This window comes from Crotalus tigris, unplaced genomic scaffold, assembly GCF_016545835.1.
Source record: "Crotalus tigris isolate CLP2741 ecotype Arizona unplaced genomic scaffold, ASM1654583v1 scf7180000018831.1652172, whole genome shotgun sequence".
NCBI lineage: Eukaryota > Metazoa > Chordata > Lepidosauria > Squamata > Viperidae > Crotalus > Crotalus tigris.
Genome location: NW_024097221.1, coordinates 64,188 through 82,224, shown reverse-complemented (window position 1 = coordinate 82,224; position 18,037 = coordinate 64,188). Strand labels below are relative to the sequence as shown.

The following is an 18,037-nucleotide window of genomic DNA, read 5'->3' as shown; positions in this document are numbered from 1 at the left end:
GCCTTTTTCACACTGACAATCAGTTATATCTACTACCCCAAAAAGTGCCAGTGATCAAACTGCAGCTGATTAATATCAGGCTAATTTTCTTAAGTGCCCCTTGTCTGCACTTTCCTCCCCTTTAGCCTGAGACATTCTGGCTGGTGAGAGATTTGATGAGAATACAACGATACATTTAGACGTGGGCTAAACTCCAATTCAGTATTTGGCTGCTTTAATAAACAGCTTCAGGATACTGGTGGCACTTCATGGGAATTTTAAAGAAGGAAGTGAAGAAAAGGGGTTCCCCATTCTATTCTTAGAATCAAACAGCCAGATTTGGCCTCTTGAATACAAAGCATGGAATTTATAAACGGTGCCATTCTAAATTTACATTTCATTTGTATACAGTTCAGCTGGCCAGTTAACGTGTTTCAACTTAACCACTTCAACAAAACTCAGCTCAGCCACTGAGTTTTGAAAAACCCTGGAAAGAAACTAGAACTATACAATGATTATCACCTGTTGTGCAGCTCTGAAAAACATAAGGATATTAAATGGATATTAAAATATGAATGTGTCACCTTTTATCAATTAGTTGTGGGGAATATGGAAGCACTTCTAAGATTCAATTTTCTTTAAAAATTCAATATCTTCTCAATAGCCTCTCATTTTGACTTAACCAGAAGTATTTTACCATCCTATTATAAATGACATTCCTGATGATCTCATTACTTTTTACTTCTTTAACAAATAATCATCACAGTATGTAGTGTTTTTTTACTCACACACCAACATAGTCCCTATTATCAGTAGCTAAGCTGCATGTTCATTTTATAGTTATAAAGGAAGTTGGAGCACAATTCCCTGTACACTGAACACCACAAATAATGTAATATGTAATAATAAAATATGTAACCATTAGTAAATAAATATGTGACCATGCTAAATAATCAGCAGAAATATAGTTAATCCCATTTATATTTATGACAGCTGTTATTTGCATGGTGGCATTTCAAAATCAATCTACAAATAAAATCCATGCAAGAAATGAACATAAATTCATATGAAAATATTCCTTCTGTGGATCATAGGTACAACAGAAACAATTACCCAGAGAATCGTCCTTGAAAAAAATAAGCTGATCAGCTAATGCTTCTCAAATATTAAAACCCCAAATGCCTTGTTAAAGAACGCTGCTGCGTTCGCTCTTTCTTTCAGCAAAACTGGCATGACTGCAACGCAATGCCATCATATTCCATTTATGAGGAACGTCCAGATGTTCGGTGGGAGGGTTTTTTGTTCACTTGCTACCCGGGAAGAATAACTAAAGCTAAAGAGAGACTTTTCCGTCCCTGGTCCTGCGGCTGAAGCTGTATTTCCTTCCCAAAGCACACGAGTAACACTTACGTGACGCGCGGGCAATTCTGTGGAGATGAATCCCATCCTCATCCATCTCGAGGCGGCTGAACTGAAAACTTGGGGTAGAAAAAGAGACGCGTCCTGGAATTTTTTTTTTTCCTGCTCAGTCTGGCTCCCTTCTCTCGCGCCGGGCGCGTTTCATTCAAGGTAGCTCACAACCGCGTGGCAAGGCAGCAAGCATAACTTGCAAGAAGCAGTTTAAGCAGTCTTAGGTAGAGATGCGGGGGGGGGACAGCGGGAAAATGGGGCGTTTCGCCTCAGAAGGCGAAATCCTGCAAGACGAGATTCCGCTGCTTTCCCCGGACACGTGCGCGCGCACAACGCACGTACGAGTATAACTTTATTGCCTGGGAGCCCGAGGTTTGAAACTGAGACTGGAGAGAGGGAGAGAGGGGGAGAAAGAGAGAGAAGAAATGACTTTAAAATAGCCACGCCGCTACTGCGACCACGGAGACTGGGCAAAAGCCAGCCCTCCACGCGACTTCTGCCGGCGAGGAAGAAGAGCAGCGGCGAAACTGGGCGACCTTCCACTTGGAGAGGGGAGCAGGCGCTGGAGCTGTTGGTGCTTCAGTCGGTGCGGCTGGACTGCTGCCTTCCTCCTCATGGTTGTAAGCCATGCCCTTCTAGGACAGCCGCCAATGCAAACGTTGCGAACTCTTTGCTTAAAGGAGGGCGGGAAAGAGGGTGGAGGCGGGGAGCTGCCGGCTGTTTTTCTGGTACCGCATCGCGAAAACCAGCCCCGGAGGAGTCTTAAGCACGCCGGTCACATTTAGGCTAAAGGACTCAGAGGCAACGCCTTTGGGTGAAACTTTGCTTAGTTTCGCCCGAGGCGCTTGGTTCTCTCGAAGTGCAGCCTCGGACCTCACGAAGTTTTGAATGGCCGAGAGACCGGGGAACCCAATTCAGCCTCTATTCTTCCTATGTCAAAATTCTTCCGATTTGCAGGGAGGTTTGTAAGTGTGCCCAAATAAATATCTTCCCCATTCTCTGCTGATAGTGTTGGAAAACTCTATAAAGGTAAATGCCTCGAGGAACCTTGCATTATTGGTTACACGCTTCAGTTAGATACACTAATCATCTGGGGAATGTTGACCCCCAAAAAAATCAGCAACATTGAATCCTTGCTATTTTTTTTTCATAACACTATAGTTTAGACTTAGTTTCCTCTCATATTTAGCTTCCATTTGCCTTGCTTTTAGTTCGTTCCTGGTCTCTCCCCCCCCCTTTTTTTTTTGTTAGATGTTCTTCTATGCCTGTGGTACCAACTTTGCCTCCCTTTAATAAATGGGCTTAGCCTTACAGGATCCTAGTGTGACCCATCTGTACTGATAGCTGCATGGATGTTGGGCTAGGGAAAGTGTTTGAAAAAGATTCCATGGATACCTAGAGGCTACAGAGCATAACACAGTAGCTGATGGAATTTTTGATCATTCTCCAGCCTCCCTGATGAAATGATGCTATTCTGGCTTTGAGGAAATTAAAATGGCAGCTTCTACCCGCAGTCACCTATTATTTATTTCAGAGTTGCTCCTACTGTCATAGTGCAGTAAAGGTCATCCAGGGGATTCAGTAACATTTTGAAAGAGAGGAAACTTTAGGAACTCCTGTTGTCTCATGGGAACAAGGAATACGCACGTTCTCATTTCCAAAGAGAGCTTCTTCAATACTTAGTATTCTGGCATTAACAGAGTGAGAGAAATTGAAGGAAAGCACTAATGGCATTGCATAGAACAAGACTATAGAGATTTGATGTTTTTCAGCATAATTCCCTTTAGGTGCATTGAAACAACAATTCCTGGAAATCTCAGCCAGCAAATAAATCTAGGACTTGTAAGCATTTGGAGGAGGTTGTTGGAGAAGAATGAAACAGAACACCTTGTTCTCATAAGAAGCCTTGTCTGAATATCCAGAGAACTAGTGTGGACTATTTCAACATGTGTGAATGTATACTGAATCTTCTATATAAGGAAGTTACATCCATACATTTCCTAAATGCCTATGATTACAGACATTGTAGGAGGAATAACACTCAAAATAAGGACAAAAGGTTATCAGAGTATTCAAACTGCCAGGAACTATAGCAGACCCCCAAAAACCCCAAGAAGAAAATGGAATTGCCTGCTAGCTTTAGGGAAACTCAAAGGGGGGGAGGGGGGGAAATAAAGGATCGTCATATATTCATAGCTTGGGTAAGCCAACAGGTATATGGTCAACAAGAGTGTGTTTTAAGTATTTTGGTTTCACAGATTCTTTGACAAAGTGACAGAATTAGTGGACCAGAGGAATTCTGTGGATATAATTTACTTGGACTTTAGTAAAGCATTTGATAAAGTAGATCACAACCTACTATCTAATAAGATTAAAAAAATGTGGGTTAGACAGCATCACCACCAGATGGATTTGTAACTGGCTGACCAACTGCACTCAACATGTTCTCAATGGAACTGCATCTACATGGGGGGAAATAAGCAATGGGGTACTGCAAGGCTCTGTTTTAGGACCAGTACTCTTCTTCATCTTCATCAATGATTTGGGTGAGGGAATAGATGGGAATCTCATCAAATCTGCAGATGACACCAAGCTGGCAGGAATAGCCAGCACTCCAGAAGATAGGCTTAAGATGAAGAAGAATCTTGACAGACTTGAACATTGGGCACTATTCATTGAATGAAATTCAATGGTGAAAAAAGTAAGGTTCTACATTTAGGCAAGAAAAACCAAATGTACAGGTATAGTATAGGGGGGTACCTTGCTCAATAGTAGTAACTGTGAGAGGGATCTCAGAGTCCTAGTGGACAATCACTTAAATATGAGCCAGCAGTGTGCTGCAGCTGCCAAAAAAGTCAACAGTGCTAGGCTGCATTAACAGAGGGATAGAATCAAGATCATGTGAAGTGTTACTACCACTTTATAATGCCTTAGTAAGGCCACACTTGGAATACTGCATCCAGTTTTGGTCACCACGATGTAAAAAAGATGTTGAGACTCTAGAAAATACAGAGAAGAGCAACAAAAATGATCAGGAGACTAGAAGCCAAAATATAAAGAACAGTTGCTGTAATTGGGTATGTCTAGTTTAATTTAAAAAAAAAGGACTACAGGGGACATGATAGCAGTGTTTTAATATCTCAGGAGGAACACTGAGGGAACACTGCCAGAAGGGAGTCAAGATATTTTCCAAAGCACCTGAGGGCAGGAAAAGAAGCAATGGATAGAAACTAATAAAGGAGAGAAGCAACCTAGAACTAAGGAGAAATTTCCTGACTGTTAGAAGTTGTGAATGCTCCAACACTGGAAGTTTTTAAGAAGAGATTGGACAACCATTTGTCTGAAATAGTATAGGGTTTCCTGCCTGAGCAGAGGGTTGGACTAGAAGACCTCTAAGGTCCCTTCCATCTCTGTTATTCTGTTCTTTTAGTATAAAGTGAATTCTGTTGAGATGGTGGAAACCACACGTTAAGCCTGAGACAGGTTGATGTAGTGGTTCAAGGATTAAAATCAGGAGACCATGAGTTCTAGTTCCTCCTTAGGCATGAAAAACTGGCTGGGTGACTTTGGGCCAGTCATTTTCTCACTCAGCCTACCCCAGGCTCAAAACATAAGCTGGTTGGTCAATTCTTATTTCAACCACTGGATCAATGCTGGGTTAATCTGAAGAAAGCTGACCCTGCACTTGCAGAAAAATCCTAGGAAGAAAAAAAATACCTCAGCCCAACTCATCTCATACTGTTATTGTGGAGAAAATAGGAAGTGGAAGGAGTATTGGAATATTTGCTATTTTGAGCTGTATATGAAAAAAGGTGAGATAAAAATATAAACCAGTGGTTCTCAACCTTTGGGTCAGGACCCCATTTGGGGTCGAACGACCATTTCACGGGGGTCGCCAAACAATGCAGTCCGCCATTTTTTTCCTTAGCTGTGCTACTCCCTTTTATTCTATTGGCTTTTGACGCCAAAAGTCCCATTCTGCAAACGGTGCTGCACCAGTTGAGTAGTCCTTGACTTACGACTGGTTGAGTAGTCCTCGACTTACGACCGGTCGGGGGTCGCGGCATTAAAAAGGTTGAAAACCACTGATATAAACGCTCCAAATTTTTTAAAATATTAATTAGCACTAATTTCTTTATTCTGAAAAAAAGCTACCAAAGGCATGATCTAGATCAGGGCTAGGCAACCTTGGCTCTTTTAGGACTCGTGGAGTTCAACTCCCAGAATTCCTGAGTCAGCATAGCATAGCTGACTCAGGAATTCTGGGAGTTGAAGTCCACGAGTCATAAAAGAGCCGAGGTTGCCTACTCCTGATCTAGATCATGCCCATGAGGAATGGGATTTAATATTTTCTCCCCTGTGCAATCTGCATTAAGCTGCTGTTCAATCCAACATAAACAGCTGTGAAGGGCTGAAAAAGAAAGATGAATAAGTTTTCCTATGATACAATGTTGAAGGTCTGTGAGCAAGTTTTATCCTGAGTTTTTCATATGAGCTTTAATGATAATGTTCTAAATGGGTGTAAATGTGATGCTTGCAAAGTAAGCCTTTAAATGATTGTTTATGGTTTTTTTTTTTAAAAAAAATCAGATTATCATAATCGTACAAGATCAGACCTGTTTTTACTTCACAACTATTTCACATCCATGCAGTCCATAAAGATCAATAGATGAAAAACACATTTTTATGACTTTTGAATATATTTAAGGCTATACCATTTAAACAGAACTACTGTTATATCCATGGATATTCAGAATCCCAGCAATTTAAAGTATGGATTTTACGTTAAAGTAAAGTATACGTTAAAGCTGGACTTGTTTTTCCTCTTGCTTTGCTAGGTAAAGAAAAATGATTATATCCTGGTCATTTTATTCAGAGGCTGAGGGATAATAAAAGGAGACAGGGTGGTGGTGTCAATTTGCAATTTGCATTAGGAGTAACTTAGCACATCTGAAGTACTTAAAGGGAAGGGAGAAAAGAAAGGGAGAACTTTGGCAGCTTCTGATATTTTGTTAGTGCAAAAATAATAAAATAAAGTGAAATTCAGCTAGGTTGGATCTCAGAACAGCTAGCGATTAAGGCACCAGGCTAGAAGCTGGGAGACTGAGTTTTAGTCCTATCTTAGGCATGAAAGTTGATTGGGTAACTTTGGGCCAGTCATCCTTGCTCAGCCCAATTCACCTTACAGGGTTGTTGTTATGGGGAAATAGGAGGAGGAAGGAATATTAGGTATGCTGGTTGCCCGAGTTATTTATAAAAATAATAAATATGGGTATATATATATATATATATATATATATATATATATATATATACACACACACATACACACACACACACACACACACACACACACACACACACATATATATATATATATATATATATATATACTAAATAAAATAACTAAACAGCAGAGCACATTCCCTTAGTTCCCAGCACTATCAAATCATCTGGGGAGAATTGGGGACTTCTGAAGCAGATCCAAGTGCGTGGGAGCTACAGAGAAAGAAGGGGATGGGAATGTCCAATTGAAAAATCCCAAGTTCTATTTTTGCCAAAGGATCAGCAATATAATTTCTTTTTTTAGGAGTTTTGTGTTCTGTCTTTAAGGCTTAATCTACTTTAGCTAATCAATAAGGTGGATCAGATGGCTGAATACAAGTGGGGGGAAAATAACAAACCACTTAAGCAACCAAAAGAAAAGCACAAGACTCTTTATTTAAAATGCATTTCAAGATATTGTCCTTATTAAGTAATGCAGTTTTTACAATTACAGCAAAGGACCCTAATTTTGCCTGCTTGTTTTTAAAAAGCAATATTCCCAACTATATTTCAACACAGAATAGCTTCATGCTATTTTCATGTTTCTTCTTCATGCTTCTAATTAATTTTTTTAACATACTTCTATCTACTTAACATACTTCTATATTTCATCTTTCTCTCATATTTATAGGTAGTATCCATAGTTTTCTTCAATCCACCTCTCATTTTCATCACCACTATTGAGATAGGCAAGTATTAAGAGAAATGATTTTTCCAAAATCTGCAGACAAACTAAATGGTCAAATTTGAACCCAAGTTTTCATCTCCTGCTTCGCACTGGTGTCCCTTACCCTACTATCTCAAAATTGTGTAATAAGCCCAGTCCTGCTTTTCTTCATTCTTCTGCCCTCACTGTGTAAAATCCTGATAATTTCAAAGAACTGAAATATGTCAGGCTGTTCTGCAAAGCCGGAGTCTCTCCACTCTAGTTTGGCTGCAACATTAAAAGAGAGGGAGTGAGAGAGAAATCCCTTACAGTGATGGCGCCTTTTTGTGTACCATAAAACTTAAGAAGTGACATCCACAGATAAATATAATAAATTAAGCTCAGACTACCTTAAACAAAGTGGTTGCAGGAAGGGAAAACTGACCTTGGGCATTTGAGCAACGGGTGCTCCTGAATGATAGCAGCAGCTGATATGTGCAGGGAGAATTCCGCATTAAAGGTCACTAATGTACGATGCCAGCAGACTGCAAAAGAAAAGACTTCAGCTACTGGAAACCACAGGCTGCCAGCCCAAGAGAGAGGAGATGTTGGGATTTGAACCACATCGTATGTTCTTAGGGAGCTAAGATCATACTCCATTCCTCTACCATTAAGGATTGTTACAAGTGAAATATAATTAAAAGGTGTTCTTAAGAAGCTCTGTGGAGTAAAATGTTGAGTTCTCCTTGCTATTTCCAAAGTGAAATGCCACTTAGAAGTGGATGGTTGATTGATATTGATTTAAGAAAATAACTTTGGTTCTTCAAAAAAATAATCTCCCTGCCTCTTTTTGTATAATACTGTCTGATTATTTGCTTACCTGACTTTAAGTTTGTTTTTTTCATTTTCCATAAACAGCTAAGCTGCTCTACAGGAGGTGGTCTTGTTCAATACATTGGCACTTCTTGAGCTCTCAAAGTCTAAACAGTCAACAGGGCTGCACACACAGAATTCACTCATACCAAAACCAATGAAATTTGTTAAGTCAGAGATTCAGTGATCTGTTGTCATGGATCAATCTTGGCCACCAGTGTATCTAATGTATTCATTGCTTACAATGCACAGGTCTGATGTAATTTAACTATTATTAGTATAGATGCAATTTCTATTACCACCATTACTAGTTTTTTTTTTAAGCGAAGTGATCAAGAGTACCAAAATGAAAGAAGCCAATACTGGAAATCATTTTTGACTGGAGTAGTATATAAAATCAATCAATCAATTGATTATAAACATAGAAAAATCTAAAGCAAGTAATACCATGTTTTCCCAAATGTAAGCCCTACCCCGAAAATAAGTCCTATCTTGAGTTTTGGGGGTGGGCCTAATATAAGTTCTATCCCCCAAATAAGCTCTAGTTTGGGGGCGAGGGCATGCCTAAAAAGCTAGGGCAGGGATGGGGGTGGGTGGAGCTTACCATTGCAGCCAGGCCCCCCATGGATCGACACTTGCCTTGCTGGAAGGATCAATCCATAGCTCAGTTCTCAGCTACACAGGTCTTCTGGAAAGGCCTCTGACTGCGAAATGCAGGCTGAAGCTCCATTCTCAGCTGCAGAATGAAGCTGCTCCTTTGGCCTCAGAAGATGTGGGGCCAGCTGGGTGGGGCTGTCAGTGCTGCTGCTATGAGATGACTAGAAAAGACAACCCCCCCCCTGAAAAAAAGACCTGATGCCTCTTTTGGAGATAAAAAAATAAATAAAACCGGGTCTTATTTTCTGGGAAACATGGTATTTTCAGAGGGGAAAAGGCATTCAGATCTCATGAAGACTTGATGTAGATATCAAGAAGAGAAATGATCTTTTAGACACAGATATGTGGCACAGATATCAAACAAATAGAGAAATAAATGTTTGGCTGTTCCTCATCACCCATGCTCGAACAAGCAGAATTAGCATAGGATTTGACTTTTGATTCATGGGGATGAAAGCAATATTATATGGATACAACAACAACAACAACAAAAAGATGCTACCAGGAGATGCTTGTGCCATGGCTGGGTGCAAGAGGAATCTTGGCCATGTCACACAATTAGAATAAAGAAGTTCTTGACTGCTGAATGGGTCCATCTCTAATATCATATAATATCTTCCCCCTTTTCTTTCCTAATATGCTCAGTTTTTGAATCCTGAGTTATGGGAAGATTTGCTTTGCTTAATCACTGTATAGAAACTCATCATTTTTATGGCTGATAAAATGGAAAAGTAATATATTGGTTGTAACCTAGAAAAACACCTCTTTCATATTCACACATGTACAGAGAGATGGAATATGAACATTTCCATTTAAAGGACAGAAATATTAATCATAGTGGATCAGGAGCACAGAATAAATCTACTTCTTTTTCCTTCCCCTCTGAAAAGCAACATTTAAAATTCTGGATGTATAAATAAGTTTTTTTTCCTTGTGCAGTTTGTGGTCATAAGAATGGTCTTCCCTTTGACAGGATACCATCTCAATTTTAATCTTCATCTGAAATACGGTGCTGACTACACCAGTCTTTTCTTTTTCCACAAGAATGGGAAGTGGAGGAGCATTTCACTCCATTATGGATTCACCTAAAATCTGAAATAAGACAACTCAGAAAACATGCACCGAGAAATAAGCCAGAGAAGGAAACTTTAAAACTGTCGATACCAGAGTTAGTGTTAGAAATATTTGTTTCTACTGCAGTTGTTCATATTTGTCAACATGGTAATTCTCTTTTGGAGAAAAGAGCCTGAATATGAATAATCATCAGTTAGACAATCAGTGGAGGCTAAAACATATAAGGAACGGTTGCTAGAATTGGGTATGTCTAGTTTAACGAAGAGAAGGGCGAGGGGTGACATGATAGCAGTGTTCCAATATCTCTGGGGCTGCCTCCAAAGCGCCTGAAGACAGGACAAGAAGCAACGGATGGAAACTAATCAAGTAGAGAAGCAACCTAGAACTAAGGAGAAACTTCCTGACAGTTAGAACAATTAGCCAGTGGAACAACCTGCCTCCAGAAGCGGTGAATGCTGCAACACTGGAAATTTTTAAGAAGAGACTGGACAGCCATTTGTCCGAAATAGTGTAGGGTTTCCTGCCTGAGCAGGGGGTTGGACTCGATGTCCTCCAAGGTCTCTTCCAATTTTATTATTATTATTATGAATCATCGCACAGTCAGCCAGATGTTCAGACTGGATTTGGCATTTTGTCTACCTATCGAGTCCTTACCCAGGACCTGGGATAGGCAGATGTGGATGTTTGATGGTATTACAGATATCGTTGCAAGATGGAAGCAGTTTCTAGTAAGGCTGCCTTTTGCAATTGACTAATGGTAAATTTGTCAATGCCAATGGTGTTCAAGTGGTGCTCCAGTTGTTTTGGGATTGCACCCAAGGTGCCTATTACTATTGGTACTACCCTTGCTTGCTTTTGCCACAGTCTTTCTATTTCTATTTGTAGGTTTTTGTATTTTGTTATCTTTTCCAGTTCTTTCTTGTCTATTCTGCTGTCTCCAGGCACTGCCACGTCCACTATCCAGACTTTTTTTGTCTTTCTTATCGACAATTGTTAAGTCCGGGGTGTTATGTTGCAGGTGCTTGTCTGTTTGAATTCTGAAGTCCCAGAGCAGTTTAATTTTATCATTTTCTATGACTTTCTCTATTTTATGATCCCACCAGTTCTTGCTTACAGGCAAATGATATTTCTTGCAGATCTTCCAATGCACCATTGCTGCTACTTTGTCATGCCGCTGCTTGTAGTCAGTCTGTGCGATCTTCTTGCAGCAGCTTACCAGGTGGTCCACTGTTTCTTCAGCTTCTTTGCATAGGCGGCACTTACTGTCTGTTGCTGTCTTCTCAATTTTGACTTTATATGCATTTGTCCTTAAGGCTTGGTCTTGTGCAGCCAGAATTAGTTCCTCAGTACAACATATCCAACATACCATCCTCCTCCTATTTTCAGCAACAACCCTGTGAGATGAATTAGGCTGAGAGACGGTGACTGGCCCAAATTCACGCAGCTGGTTTTCATGGCTAAGACAGGACTTGAACCCATATACAGTTAATGTTTCATATTCAGAGGTTTTTTTTAAAGATGTATTTTCTTTGAAAAGGGACTAGTACTTTGTACAACTGTATATAAAAGACAGCTTTTAAGAATGTGTACGTGAGATGTATTCTAAAGTACTTTCAATAAAATATATAGGATGAAATATTTGCAAAAGGATAAATGACCTAAGCTTTATTTTAACACTCATCATTCAATTACTATAAATTTTGTAATTCACTGTACAAATATGAATTTAGATAAGTTTGCAAAATGCTCATTATTTACTTTATTAGAGCCTGAGTACAGGATGCAATGTTCTAGATGTGTGATAAATTGGAGCCTGGCTTTTCTGTATGTGTGGGGGTTTTTTTTTTTCTTGCTTGTACAAGTGAACTGAGGCAAAAGTAAGGCAGCCTTTTCAAAGGAAAGGATCCTTTTGTCAGTCTAAATCCTTGCCTGATGGAATGCATGGCAAATAAGATATTACACACAGTAAATGAAGATACTTTAGAGAAGCATTTTACATAATTTATTGAACAATCTTTAAAAGCCATTGTGCTCAAAAACAAACATGGGAAATGTTTTAGTACAAAACCAAAGCTTTGCAAATCTTCTGAAGCTAAGTTACGGCTGAGACTTTTACGAATTTAGTTCTGCTCTTAGAACATGGCCTTTACATTTTCACTTTCAGAATAACAGAAAAAAAGAATAACAGAGTTGGAAGGTACCTTGGAGGTCTTCTAGTTCAACCCCCTGGACAATTAGGAAGCCTTATACCAAAGGTAGGCAACCTTGTCTCTTTTATGACTCGTGGACTTCATAGCTGGCTCAGGAATTCTGGGAGTTGAAGTCCACGAGTCATAAAAGAGCCAAGGTTGCCTACCCCTGCCCTTATACCATTCCAACTGAGCCTCTGAAAAACTGTCCTTGGAGATTGGGGTACCTTTCTCAAACATCAAGGTCACTGAAACATAAAGGGGAAATTGATAAAAATGGGGATCTGTTTGCCTGCACATATTTTTCCTTTCTTTTGGTATGAGCATCATTAAGTCCCAAACATTATCTTGTTTCCTTAGTCATACTTTAGAATACTATTGTCATTTTGTCTCTCTTCAGCTGTAGTTGGAGAATTTGGAGATTTGGAGATTTGGAGAATAGTAGCTACTGACTTCGGCTGCAATAGTAAAATTAAAAGGAAATACAATTTTCCCTTGATATGGCACCACTGCAAACTGAAATCACTTTGAGCTTTCTACATAGTGAGTAACATTAATGAATTAGGTAAAACTAATATGAATATTCTCATTAATCTGAATGTTGGGCACATATTAATGATTCTAAGGGAGCTACAAACATACATTTTACAGAATTTATATTTAGGGTGCTAATTATTATCTTTTTAGGCAGTGGACCTATGGATAAAAAAACCTTCAAGAAAATATCTAAGTAAGTTTTATTTTGTTTTCAGGTAAATGTTTCATTATGAAAAAAATAATACATACACAAAGTACTACATTATTGGACTACAGGGTATATTGAAATAATAACCTATATCCAATACCTACACTTTCCTGGATATTCCCCACTTACCACAGTGACTTTCTGATAATGTATTGTTTTGTAACTATCTTTGAAGTATTTTGCATGTCATCAAATATTTCAATGATTTGTTTTATGAGTCAAAAAATAATAAGCCCAACCACCCAACCACCGTAAAAGAAATGACAGTGATTAAAGGGTACACTGTAAAGTGCTAATATAATTCTGTCCAGAGTTCTGAAAAATTAACAAACAGCTACAAGAATGGGTAAATATTCAATCATATACAGTAGTCACAATTAATTATTTTTCAAGCATATATTACACTGACATGAAATTATAATAAGCTGTTCAATAAATTTCATCCCTTGTAGCGATATCTGCAGGGTATGTTAAACAAAATTAAGATAGCAGCCATGACATTGTGATCAAAGTCCCGCCTGTTTTTTGTTTCATTTTATGCATCACAATGTACATAAGAAACAGGCAGGGCTTTGATCGTGCCATTATAGTCACCATCTTGATTTTTTAAAAAACACACCCAGTGGACATCTGTGATCTCTTGTATATTGAAAGAGCTTCTTAGATTACTTTATTAGGAATTCCATTGGGAATTTGTGCTGTCCATAATTGAAAACCCCCACCCATTGGGTTGTAATACATTAATAAGCCAAGCTTTAGATATGCTTTTCTGGTTTGCTTTTTCATATGGAAAAGTAGTTTAATTTATATGGTATAAGAAATTTCACATGTTCTGACATTATCTTATAGCACTTTACCTCTTCTGATCTTAAAAATAGGGAAATACTGGGAAAAGTTATCTTAATATTTTCTGGATTATTATTTAGGACAAATGAGCATTAAACTATATCAGTCATAGCTGATGATACGTTAGCTGATATTTGTATATTTGTATTATTATTTGAAAATTCCTCATTTGGTTATATTCCTCATTTTCTACTCTATTTATCAAATTTTCTTCATTGTATGAACTCGTATGTTGTATCCTGAAGGACAAAAAAAAAAAAAAAATACAAATATGTACTGCATTCCAAAGAAGTAGAATATATCATGTTGGTCTTTGTTCTCTCTTTTATCTTCACACATTAATAATGGAAATGACCAACCCAAAGTCGTCCAGGAAACTTTGTAGCTGAGTATGGATTTAAACTTAGATTTCTAGAATCATCATTCAACTTACTGACATAAACTTATTACTTGGATCAAAGTATTGCTTGCATATATTGGTTCCAGTCCCTTTCTTCACCCACTATATAAAAAATGATATGTACAAACAGGTGCTAAAAAATAAAATTTAGCAATGAAATATTATTTAGGAGCCATCCTGTTGAGAATTTTTGGAGTTCATCCCAAAATATTCAGAGAGCACAGACTGATTTTTGAGAATTCTGTGTGCTTTATTAGAATGTCCTGGAAGCTCTCTCCCTTTTTTTCTGTGGGTGAGGCACAGTTAACTAGTAATTCACTCTGGTTATCTGTGTTTTAGATAGAGTTATAAATGAGGACTGTGACTTGGTCAGATCCACACCCATTTTTTTTTTAAATCTCCATGGTTGTAACAAAGAAAATAGTGACTCAGGAACTATTTCTGACTCATAATCCTTCAGGAGCCCTTCTAAATTCCGCAAAAAATAATGCCTCCCTGGTTACCCCAAAACACTGGCTGTCTGCCAAGTAGGTGGAAATAATTTGATAATTATTATTTTGCAATCTTAATCTTTACTAGTATCTTCAAAAGCTGGACAGCTCATTATGTAAAATGTAATCTATGAGAGAGAGACAAGAGATACCATCTAATTGCAAAACCAAGTGGGAACATGCAAACTGTTCCATAGGCAAACTATTCCATGCACGGAGGAGCCAGTTTCAGGTGAAACTGAACTACGTTTGATATAAGCTCAAATCCAATACAAGAGTCTTTGTCATGGATCTGAAATGTGTGTTCCATCCAGATATGTTGAATAGGGGAAGCAGGAAAAAAAATCCAAAACTATCACTGGTGGCAGTGTTGGTACCTGGAGGGAGCTAAGGGGTGGTAGGGAAAGGAAACTATTAGGAAGATTGGCAGGCAGGTCAGTTCTCAGGTCATGCAGAGGAGAAGAGAAGAAAGAGGTGAGATACACCATCCTAGCCTTACTCTCTCTGTAAGATTCCAGTTATGGACTCCAAAATGATACAGATTGCAGATTTGCTGAACCACAGTTTGGTTAAACTTCCAAAACACAAAGTGTTTATTTCAGATTCAAAACAAGACACATTTCTCAATTTTTGCACCCCTTCTAGTATTATCCTAAAGGTGCTTTTTCCAAAAGGCAGCTGGACTTCCTTGTTTTATTTTCCTTTGAGAACATTTTGCTTCTCCTCCTTCCATACCCCATAAGTCAGTTAGAACTGAAGAAGCTTCTTGGATGAGAAGCAAAATATCTTCAAAGAAAAAAAAAAATCCAAGAAAGCACCTTTGAGACAACCATCATCTGGATGTTTGAGAGTCTCAATAGGTCTTCTCTGGTTAGTCTTGTCCGTGTCATTGTCAAAATCTCAATAGTTATTCCATGTGTGTATTTATCTTGTGGCTTATTTAGCAGATAGCTTGCCTTTGCTACTGAAAGAACTATTATTTTCAGTTACTAAAGAAACAAATGGTTATATATTCCTCTAAACAGCTGGACCTTTCCTCTTTGCAGAATACTTATAATTTCAACCCTCAAGATTCATAACTACTTGTTTATCCAAGGCAGTATGCAAGGTCCCCTTCTGGTTGTTAGAATTAAAATAACACTAAGAGAGGGCCATTTTAAAAAGCTACAGCAAGGATCTTCTTCAGGAATGATCGCAGACACACTAGCTCTGTGTCTTTCTCCTTTTCCTCCCCACATCACTGATGATTGTATACCATAGTCATGACCCTAGTGGTGAGATCTCATTTGACATCCTTCCCCCCCACCAGAATAAATTCATATGGATGTTTTGTAAGATGATATAGAATATGTACAGTATTTCAGGAAAGTATTTCAGCTGAGAAACAACTATTAGTGTTTTATTGATTTACAAGCGTTATAAATATTTAATGCCTATATTCTTTTGTCTTCTCTGTTTAATAGTTCCTTTGAGTTGTAAGAACCTTTTAATATATGAATATTCAGCAAATACATGTACTTTAGTTTGGCCTTAAAAACACAAACAATGCACTATTACAACAATATGCCCAATGTTGTATCTAATTTGCATTAAAAATCCCAAAGAAATGTAATCGATGATCAAAAATTATGTTTTTCATAAGTAAATGCGCCTAACAATTGTGAGAAGATTTGTAGAAGGCTGCTATAAAAAAGATCAAGAACTCATATCTGAAAGACTGTATGCCTCTAATATGATGAATTCAGATGCCTGAGCTGTTTACCAAAACCCTTTACTGCTAAATTTTGCTGCCATTTAAACAAAGATACTTGCTAGTATTTAATAACATGGCCAATTAACTAAGTTGGAACAGGTATAGTCCTTTATTAGAAATTCATCAAGTTGCATTCATATTATTTAATTAATATATTTTTATATTGCCTTTCCTAGCAAGTTGTTTCCAAAATTCATTGAGCAGGAGTCAGAGTAAATTGCTCATAATTAAGTAATGGACCTTGAGGTAGTCATTAAAATTCATTCTCATTGATTTTTATGGCATATCTGACAAGTCAGGTATGATAAATGTTGTAACGTAATAAACTTTTTTTTAAAAAAAATGCAGCATTAAAAGAAAATAGCAGAACTAAGCAACATTAATATCTCAAACAATTCAAACTGATGGTAGTTAAGTTAAAGCTTTTTTTTTTACATACTTATTGTGTACCACCAAAATGAGAAGAAAACATGCTCCTTACTCCCTGTAAAAAAGAATGTTGCTTTTTAATCCTAAATCATATGCAATTCCGTATAGTTGTGAATATGTGGCACAGTTACCCAAGCACATATCTCAGCTATTCAGTGTGTTACATGCAATATGATTTTCTCTGGAGGGGTCATATGCAGGAATGACCTGTTCTTTGCACCATCTTATCAAGATAAATCACAACCTGTTGGCAGGAAGGAGTGAGAGAACACAGTTTGCACAAAAAGTGTAAAGATGGTATACAGGAGCAGAGAGTTATTTTTTTCTCATGTTTTCATTACCCCAAGATTATGGACATCGACAGAAACGGGAGAGACGCTGCATGAGAGTACACAGGTATTTATTATATAAACATGCTTAGGACAATGAGGGAAGGCTGTGTATGTGACTATAAATAGTTTGGGTTGTTTCTGTGTTTGCCCATGTATATAGTACATAAGAAATGCTTTTGAAAGTAGAACATATTAGACCTGCGGTCTCCCTGGCAGGATAGCCTTATTCCATTGCCTGTTCTGGCCATAACATAGCTCCTAGCAGACTGGCATTCATGGTGAAAAGTTCAAGGGTCAAGTAAATATAGGCAGATGTCACTTAATGATTGCCTTGTGACTATGCGAAGTTGCAGCAGTGTTGAAAAAGTAACTTGAAAGCTGCTTCTCGCATTAATAATTGCCACCGCATCTCTGTGATCACATGATTGATCTTGGGTACCAAGGAGTGTTTATGATTGTCGCAGCATCCCATAGTCACAGTCTCCATTTGCATACTTCATAGTTGGCTTCCAACAAGTGGAGTCAATAGAGAAGCTGGCAGTAAAATCTCAAGTCACAATCACATAAGGCAGTGTTTCCCAAACTTGACAATTTTAAGGCATGAGGACTTCAACTCCCAGAATTCCACAGCCAGCAACGCTGGCTGTGGAATTCTGGGAGTTGAAGTCCACATGCCTTAAAATTGTCAAGTTTGGGAAAACTGACGTAAGGACATGCTCAATGACTGAAAAAATTTATCTTAATGACGACAAAGGAAATGAAATCGTTAGTGCTTCATGGTCATATGAGGTTTCCCGTAAAGACCATACTGCTTAGTGATGGAGTTGCCAATCTCATTTATGATCATTAACCAAGAACTACTGCAGGTTTCCAATTAGTTTCGTAAGT

General features: G+C 38.2%; 1 protein-coding gene across 11 annotated transcripts in view; it reads right to left on the bottom strand.

Moving 5' to 3' along the window:
* Positions 1-18,037, bottom strand: part of ANO1 (anoctamin 1) — a 166,204-nt gene that overhangs the window by 125,952 nt on the left and 22,215 nt on the right. Inside the window, exon 1 of one of the 11 annotated variants that reach the window (XM_039356890.1) lies at positions 1,390-2,437. The exons of the other annotated variants lie outside the window; for them this stretch is intronic. Within the exon in view, the coding sequence (XP_039212824.1) occupies positions 1,390-1,435 (46 nt within the window). The 5' untranslated portion in view covers positions 1,436-2,437. Of the gene's footprint in view, positions 1-1,389; positions 2,438-18,037 lie in introns of those variants that run through there. 11 annotated transcript variants of the gene reach the window in all.